This window comes from Gossypium hirsutum, chromosome D12 (assembly GCF_007990345.1).
Source record: "Gossypium hirsutum isolate 1008001.06 chromosome D12, Gossypium_hirsutum_v2.1, whole genome shotgun sequence".
Classification (NCBI taxonomy): Eukaryota; Viridiplantae; Streptophyta; class Magnoliopsida; order Malvales; family Malvaceae; genus Gossypium; species Gossypium hirsutum.
Window position 1 is genome coordinate 52,839,028 of NC_053448.1, and position 9,317 is coordinate 52,848,344.

The following is a 9,317-nucleotide window of genomic DNA, read 5'->3' on the forward strand; positions in this document are numbered from 1 at the left end:
ACGATTAACCTATGACCGTTGAAACAAAGTAGTGTGGGTTCATGTATAGGAACCTGGACCCAGCATCTAAACTGCTGGCTTGCTTTGACTTGTAGAGAAATGGTTCGTTCTATTTTACGAATGCATGTATGGCGGCAACCTACCATTTGTACGGTAATTAGAAAGATATGAGCTTTTATCGGATAAAGTGGCATCAATTTTGGACAAAAAAAATGAAAAGAAAACCAACAATCCAACACTAGTATGAAAATTGGCACCCTTTTCTTACAATGTAGAAACAAAAGGCACAGCAGAACATGAACAGAATCGGACACCAATATTGCAATGATTTAAGCCATTGTCTCTCTCTAGGCTTCTTATACATATGTATTTACAAGGACACATATTAGCAATAACAATCATAATTTTAAGCTAGCAAGCTATTATTTATTCTCGTCACTTGTAGCCGCTTAATTCTTGACGGCCGCAAACAGCAGTAATTTGATCAACCACTCACCATTTTACGGTCCTGCACAACACATAGAAGCATATGTTGGCTCCCATTTAAGGTTAAAGCGATTAATGAACAAGAACAATTCACAGGCAGAGTAAGTTTGAAAAATGTTTGTTTACCTAAAATAACATGAATCGAAATATGAGATAGCCAACAGCCAATCAGATGGAACCAATTTCCAGGTCCGTAACATGACTGATCTTTGGCCGTTCTTCACCCTCTTCTTGGCATTGTTCTGTTAGCAGGGGACATCCACGAATCTCCAAATGTTTCAGAGAAGAAGGTAGTCCATCCTCGGGAAAGGACTGAATTAAGGGACAATCCTCTAAATACATGTCCGTGAGTGAGTGAAGGCTCTTTAAGGTCTGTTTGGAACCTAGAGAGCTTAGACTGGAACATGAGCCAATCATTAGACCTTCAAGTGCTGTCGGTAACCCTACATCAGGAAGTGCTTCAAGCTTTGGACACCCTCGAATAGAGAGAAGTTGGAGAGATGACAAGCTTTTCAACGACCCTTCTTCTTCAGACAATGAAGACAGATCTTCGCATTCACTGATATACAGACTCTTAAGCCCCGGAAGATGTGGCAATTTGGGGAAGCAGGTAAGGTTTGAGATTTTCGAGATGACCAGGGAGTAGAGAGAGTTGGTGCTCGGTATTTCTCTTAGGAGTGCATCACTAGAACACATTTCAAGAGCTAAATGTTGAAGACGTTGCGAGACCGGAAGGGCAGTTACTTGTACACATCCTCTTATTTCCAGCTTCTGTGGAAAAAATATCCGAGGAAGTGCTTGTATGTCGGGGCAGTTTTGCAGTTTCAGTTCCAAAACACCAATAAGAGAAGGCCTAGGTTGGCCTACTGGGTTGCGTTGCTCATCTACGGCAGTGAGCATACCTTCATGCCAATCCTCCAGAACAAGATTGTCAGTAAGTATTAAAAACATCAGATAAGGAGCCATTGGAAGAGCCTTGAGTGAATCACACTTCTTTATCTTCAGAACTGTTAAATTTAGCATCAAGTTTGGTACCTTCCTTAGCTTGGGGCAGGTACTGATTTGTAGTCTATTCAATGTAGGACATTGATCCTCTGGCCATTCTTCCAGTTCCAGCATCCCTTTGATGCAGAGCTCTCTAAGGCGAGGTAATTGACCAACAGAGATTGTAGTACATTTAATGCAATGACTTAAGGTAAGTGTTCTCAAATTTTGAAGCAAACCACTTGTCATCCAGGAAGGAAAATTAGAGCCCTTGAAGTGATGAAGGGCCAGGCCTTTGAGATTTGAATGAGGCTGGAGGTGATTGAGGTCCCTCTCTGCTCTGACTTCATCTTCTTGGTTGAAGTCTTTGTTAGTCCATTCTAACAGCAGCATCTGAAGGCTCTCCTTCTGGTTTAGCTTTGCCTCAGCTGCATTCACTGCATTCTCCAGGTTGGAGATATGCAGCTTTCCTGTAAGATCCGCCATGTCCTTCAGTTCTCCAATGCCACGTCCCGGTGTACTGCTGAGTACTCGAAATGCATGCAAATTCTGTAGCCTGGTTAAGTTTCCCATCCTTGGTGGCAGCTCCCTACACTTGAACCAAAACATGTCATCTAGCTCAAGATAAATCAGGTTAACCATTTTACCAAGGTCCTTGGGCAATTCAAAAAGCCAAAGGCACCCTAGAAGCTTAAGTGTCTGCAAATTCCGGAGCTTACATACTGAGTTGGGAAGCTTTTTGATCTCTGTCCTAGAGAGATCCAAGTAGCGTAATAGCTTCAACTCTCCAACAGAGTCTGGTAATTCCGTGAGCAAGCTCGAACTTAGATCCAAGGCACGAATGTATTTTAGAGAACGAAACATCTGGTCCAGAGTTTGCCCTCCTAAGCTTTTCAAGTACTCGCTAGGCAGCAGGAGTGTGCGCAGCTTATTACACGTCTTAAAAACCTGCTTGCAGGTAGGACTCTCTAAATCCTGACAGAGCAATGAGACATGACGACATTGTTGAGAGAAAACACACGACTTGTGGTCCATCACTTGGCAGCACTGGGGACTTGAAACTGATACTGCCAACTCATGGATAAGATCGTGCATTCTATATCTCTCTTTGTTATCAATGTCTAGAGTTTGGAAGAAGGACCTGGTTAACAACTCATCAAAGTATTCACGTCCAGTCTCCTCTGCACTTTTTTGCCCTCTAGGTTGAATAAATGCTTGAGCCATCCAAAGCTTGACCAGCTCCTTCCTATCAAAAACATAGGCCTTTGGAAATATAGAGCAATACGAATAACACTGTTTTAAATAGGAAGGCAGGTGGTCATAACTCAATTTCAAGGCTGGCAAAATTTTGGGCTTATTGAGGCTTTTCTCGTCTTCTAGCTCCCATATGCTGTCTCTCAAGATTCCTTTCCATTTGTCTACATCAACATTACCACGCAGGAGACCCCCCATTGCCTTCACCGCCAAAGGCAAGCCGTTGCACTTGCCTACAATTTCCCTACCGATGCTTTCCAATTCGCTCGACATGTTCTTATTGTCTTTGAAAGCAATTTTTTTGAACAAGGACCAACATTCCTGCTGGGGCAGATCTTGTAAGGTATAGGGAGTTTGGGTCGCCATAATGTCAGACACTTTGGTGGATCGAGAAGTGACTAAAACTCTAGTGCCCTTACCTCCTAGCTTCAAAATGTTTCCAAGTGGCTCCCAATCTTGGTAATTGTCAACCCAAACATCATCTAAAACCAGCAGAAAGTCTTTCCCAGCTAAGATGTCTTTAAAGCGTGCCAGTAGGCTGTCCATGGATAAGTTATTAGAGACCTCCATTTGAGTGTGAAATTCTATGATTCCCCTGAGTATCCTTTGGAGATTGAAATCAATAGTGACACAGACCCACATCCTGTACTCAAAGTGCTCCTTAACTCGTTCATTATTGAAGATGAGTTGAGCAAGAGTTGTTTTGCCTAGGCCTCCCATCCCAGTGATGGGAATGACAGAAACATCACCTTCCCTACTATCACTTTCATTTGATAGCATCTGATCTATTAGTTTATCTTTATCAGAATCCCTACCTAACACATCGGTTGTGTCTACGAAGGAATTGGTGAGTGGAAAGTGGTTTTGACTTTGGGAATCAGACCTTGCAGCATCAGTACTTACACTGAGACCGAAATTGCTCTTCTCTTCAGCAATCAAGTCAAATTTTGTTAAAATTTGTTTGATTTCAGGTGCCATACGGATTCGAAATGGGATTCTGCGTACCTTGGAGAGGTGAGCTTCCGTTGCAAAAGTGTCTAATATGTCCTCTACATCAAAAGCAATATCTTTGAGCTTTGAGAGCCACACCTTCAAAGATCGACCACAGGCTGCATCCATCTGCTTCTTCTCTGCATCCTCAAGCACAGCTGCAATGGTGATTAGATTGCTTGAAAGCTTTTCCAGCTCCTTCTTAGAACCCTTGATTGCAGCAAATTCTTCGTTGATCAAGGTTGCAACAGTTTCAGTGAGCTTGGACACGATAGGACTAACAAAAATAGAAGCTATCTCAGCCATAACTAGTTGAAATTAAGTCTTATTGATCGCAACTCCTGCAAGAATGAACAAAAAAGTTATTTTCATTTCGTTCATATTAAATTTTTTGCTGTGCTGCATGGAAGAATTACACAGAAACTCATCAGCAAGAGAAACTCTGTTGGAATTAAATGACACGACAGGAAGATTACACAACAACAAAAACCTTAAAATTGACAACTCATTTGGAACTTGAAACAGGATGAATTAATTGATTTGATTTCCTTTGTTTCCTGATTCTGTCTATATATAGATCAAGTTCAGACAGTAGAGATACCTCCGAAGCTTCTTCTTAGTTTCTTCGACACGGATTGAACTGGTTTTCCATATACAGGGCAAAAAAGGACTTGGAACTGGCCTTCCACTATACGTGTTCCACCGTCTAGAAGGAGGAAAAAAGAGAGAAATAGTCTTAAAGTCAAAAAGTCAAGAGAGAAATAGTGTTAAAGTGAAAAACTTATTATTTCTGGCTCAAAATTTATTGTTTTGACGCGCTTCCATGGAAAAAGAAACTTACAGCAAATTTCATCTGATGTTCTTGGAAATTGCAATGCTTTCTCTCTCATCCTTTTCATTTCCTGTACATTGTTCTTCAGGTTTCACTATAAAAAGATAAAAAGAATGGATTGAAGTCAATACAGGAAATTAAAGCTTATACGAGTGTGTAAACTCTTTGGTTTTGTCTGGGTACATAACATAATCAACGAACATGTTTAAGAACAAGAAGAAGAACAAGAACGAGGAGGCCTTCCTGGATCACAAGACAAAGGTATGTTTCAAATCTTTAACTTATCAATCTAACAAAAAATTCACAAAAAAAATATTTTGATATCATGCAGAAAACCTGGGAAGATGCAAAGACTGGTAAAAAATGCTTCATGTTGTACGCAAGGTCACTCTACGTGACATGGGGTGGCCGTGAGTACTGGATCTGGAACAGTTTTAAAGACACAAGGTTGGATTTTATTTTTTTGTCTCTTCTTCTTTTCATGGATTTTTTTTTTTGGTGTCAGTGATCCATTGATTCATGATTTGCAGTGATGAAAACATCGAAGTAGCGAAATTAAGCCATGTATGTTGGCTGGATGTGAGAGGGAAGTTGAAAATATCAGAGCTTTCCCCTGCAACTTTATACGAAGTTGTGTATGAAGTAAAGTTGACAAAAGGGGCATCTGGTTGGGAACTCCCAGTGAAGCTCAGACTATCCCTCCCTAATGGAATTGTCCAAGAAAGGCAAGTTAGCCTCTTGCAGAAGCCTAGAGGGCAATGGATGGAGCTCAATGTCGGCAGTTTTCATACACCAGATAATGAAGATGATGAAACTGGAGAAGTTTGCTTTGACTTCTATCAACATGGGGGCCATTGGAAAAGCGGACTTGTTGTGAAGGGTGCCATTTTAAGGCCTAGAAAACCTGAACCATCAAATTAATTGCTTCAAATGAAACAAACTGTGGCGCTACTTTCTCTGCAGAAACAAACATCTTTTAGAATGTTATCCACTTTTTTTTCTTTCAAATATTAATTGTACCCCCAATATATATATTTTTAATTTTTTGGTGTGGTTATTGTGAAAATAAAATTTATAACACAATTATATATACAGATCTTAAGTCTCATTGTTTATGAACAAACTGCAAATGGAACAAGAGTTTATACAGACTTATATCTCATACTGTTTAAGAAAACAAGTAAAACGATATTTGGGGTATATTTAAAGATCTATTTTATAAATTTTATTTCACAAGAAAACTGAAAGCGTTTTTCTGTAAATACGTCAAAACTTCTTTTAGGTGGAAGTGTTTTATTACATATCAACTGAAAGTATTTTCGTAAAATCGATCTAATCATATAAATTTTCAAAAAATGATTTAATCTGATAATTTTTTAAAAATTGACATTTTTAGAAAAATTCAGTGCAAAAATATATAATCTTACCATTATACTTTAAATAAAATTTAAAATTTCAAAATGTGGGTTATCCTTAGGTCCCAACAACATGGTATGATTGGTTGTACCACAAATTGCTTTATGTGAAATTTGAAAATGCTTGTACATCATAAAATATGAGCAAAATATGAATTTGGTTAACTCAACGTAATCTATCCTTTAATCTCATAACCACTATCTAATTAAGTGATCTAAAGAGGACATTATAGATTTAAACTTTCTCATGTCTGCAATTTTATCACTAGCTTATCATGTCCTCTCCTTGAAAGTAACAACTAACATGGCATTGTGGCTTCTCTTGCGCAACTTATATGAGGGCTAATTTAATATTACTTTTGAGAAGTACTTTTAAAAAGTGATGTGAAAAAATGAGTTTAAAAAATATTTTTAAAAAGTTTGGTTTAAGATTTAAGTGTTTAGTATTGTTGTCAAAAAGTATTTTTGATAAATAAAATGTTCATTTTAGACATTCTGTTATAAAATAATAAATATGCATTTAAATAATGTTCAAATTAGTTAATATTATGGTACATTAGTAAGAATATAAAAAATAAGTTATTATAATTTGTTGTTCATATTTTAATATATGAAATATAAATTTTAAATATTTTTAAAGCAATTAAGATTAATTATTCATAAAATTTAATTCGAATATATAAACTATATTTTAAATAATAAAATATGATCAATAAAAATTTAAATATATAATATTATATATAAAATAAACTTTAATAAGAAAATAATTACATATACCATATAAATATTATATAAAATACATTATAAGGGTTAAAATTGTCATTTACTCCTAAAAGTACTTTTGCCAAAAGCAAAAACTAAAAAAAACTACTTTTATTTATAAGTTGAAAAGTAATTTTCAAAAGTACTTCTTACTTAAAAAGTTGTCTGTTTAGCATTATTTTTATCTTCAAAAGTGATTTTGGGGTCAAAAATACTTTTGAGAAGTAATGCTAAATAAAACCTAAGTCTCAATAACAGATAACTATAACAATATTAAGTTCGAAGACAATATTAGTAAGAGAAATAATTATAAATTTTAAACATAGAATGTACATCTTATTCATTTTACTTTTTTTATTTGTAAATATTATTTTACTTTATTAACGTAAATTCAAAATTATGTAATTTTATACCGTATTTAAATCTTTCGAGCTTTGAGGTATAATAAATATATATACTAGACTTATCGTTTATTTGTTAAATGAACTTTAAATGAAAAGATAATTTTTATCGATTGGATCTTATTTCGATTAGCATTGGCATTATTGTCAATGTAGGAATATCTGAATTCGAGCAAATTAAAATATGTTTATCCTCTTATTTAATGTTTTAAGAAGACCTGTAGTTAGTTCTAAGCATCATTTCTATATATATATATATAAAAACATTTTACACTTTATTAATTATTATTTTAGTTTTTGGTAACAAATTATTATTTTATTTTTTATTCTTCTATATTTATATTTAATAATTTTCAAATGATCTTCCTTTATTGACATATGGGCACCAATGCCTTTTTCTTCCTTTACATTTTATAAAAATGGTTAATTTTTAGCTTTAGTCCCTCTACTATACCTAAAATTATGATTTCATTTGTATACTTTAATTAACATAATTTAATATCTATATTTTTATAATTTTAATAATTAGTCCAAATATTTAGTATCTTTAACTTTTCGATTAAAAAATTACGTGGTTATATATAATTTGAATTCCTTAGAGATTGACATGTGACTTCAAAATCCTTTTAGGTTTGTCTGTGTTTTTTGGCATTATAAATTTCAATTTTGGTCCTTAGACTATGTTTAATCTTGAGCTTAAATATTTTATTTTAATTTTTAATATAATTCAGTCTCTCTACTTTTATAATGTCATTAGTTAGTCTAAATAATTGATATTGTAAACTATTTCAATCAAAATGTTGATGCCAAATTTTCTTAAGAACACTATTTCAATAGATTTTTTTTATCATAACGAATTCAAATCTGTATTTTTATTGTTACATGACTACTAAGTGGTTTTTTTTTAATTTCAAAATGTCACACCAAAGAATCCTAATAGAATAAATTTAATGGAGGTAACAACTGGACTTGGATTTTCAAATCCGAAAAATGGAGAGACTAAATTCTTCAAAATAAAAGTAGGAGAATTAAATTCGAAATGTGCGAAATATATATGTGCTTAGAGCATATTTTAACCTTCGAATTTTTACTTTGTAATTTGACACAAAAAAATAATCAGTCAAGGGTGAATCTAGAAATTTTTTTAGCAGGGGCCGAAATTTAATTATAATTTTATCATATATCAAAATATAATTTTATATGTATTAATTTATAATTTCATCATTTTTTAAGGGGTTAAATAAAAAAATATTTAGGGGGTTAAAATGTAATTTTTCTATATATTAATTTATAATTTCTTTATCTATAAGAGGATAAGAGGATTGAATTAAAAAATTGGGGACTCAAAGTGTAATTTCACTATATATTAATTTTTAATTTCTCTATTTATAAGAAAACTCAATTGAATTTTTTTATTTTTTGGAAGGGTGGCCTTGACCTCCTCTCTATGCCCTTTAAATACACCACTGTAATCAAAAACCATACTAGTATGAATTATTATTTTCAACATTGAAATAAAAAAAATTCATAAATGAAATATTGTAACACCCCGACCCGAGTCTGTCGCCGAATTAGAGTTACGAGGCATTACCAATCAAAATCCGACCCAAAATTATTATTACCAAAATTAGTCGACAATTTATTTACAAAATTGGACCAGATATTAAAACATTAATAGACACAACAATGCCACTTTTGGACAGCAATAATCCTCCTCCTAACGGCAACATTTAACAACTAAAATACAATAAGTGTCTTAAATCGGACAACCAATGATTCACATCACAACCTTAGCATATTAATTATCTAAATACCATAATTATGCCCTAATTTGGACAGTCAATGCTTCATAATATAACAGCAGCATATTAATTAGCTAATAACTTGTCTTAAGTTCAACTTTAACTCCCTCATGCAGTACAAACCGAACAGCATGTAAGTTAACTTCAATTTTTTTTATATACATCGAAAGCAATAATGAATGAACATCAAACTAAATAAAATTTTAAAGTATGGAGTTCAACAGATTAAATAACACTTACTTATCTATCATAGCTTATACTATAATCAAATATGTATAATTAAAGTCTCCATTTTAATGACCTTTAAAACTATATGCATAGACGCCAAAATAGGTCAAAACAAAGTAAGCCATTTTCGCATGGCTCATATTCACATATCCCAAAATTAAAC

The 9,317-nt window shown here is 33.9% G+C and overlaps 2 protein-coding genes across 4 annotated transcripts; one reads left to right on the forward strand and one right to left on the reverse strand.

Annotated features, from left to right (window-relative positions):
* Positions 1–213: 213 nt before the first annotated feature.
* Positions 214–4,695, reverse strand: LOC107946518 (putative disease resistance protein RGA3). Of its 3 annotated transcripts, none has more exons than XM_041107088.1 (4): positions 4,556–4,695; positions 4,316–4,420; positions 613–4,055; positions 214–508 (listed from the first exon to the last, which is right to left on the reverse strand). In XM_041107088.1, the coding sequence occupies exon 3, from the start codon at positions 4,018–4,020 to the stop codon at positions 655–657; it is 3,366 nt and encodes a 1,121-aa protein (XP_040963022.1). In that variant the 5' UTR covers positions 4,021–4,055; positions 4,316–4,420; positions 4,556–4,695; the 3' UTR covers positions 214–508; positions 613–654. The 3 variants fall into 3 exon arrangements, with proteins under 3 accessions (XP_040963022.1, XP_040963020.1, XP_040963021.1); XM_041107086.1 differs by having other exon boundaries at positions 4,205–4,420; XM_041107087.1 differs by lacking the exons at positions 4,316–4,420; positions 4,556–4,695 and adding an exon at positions 4,143–4,281.
* Positions 4,665–5,640, forward strand: LOC107946519 (lectin). Its single transcript, XM_016880892.2, has 3 exons — positions 4,665–4,807; positions 4,878–4,993; positions 5,077–5,640. The coding sequence occupies exons 1-3, from the start codon at positions 4,748–4,750 to the stop codon at positions 5,465–5,467; spliced, it is 567 nt and encodes a 188-aa protein (XP_016736381.1). The 5' UTR covers positions 4,665–4,747; the 3' UTR covers positions 5,468–5,640.
* The last annotated feature ends 3,677 nt before the right edge of the window (positions 5,641–9,317 follow it).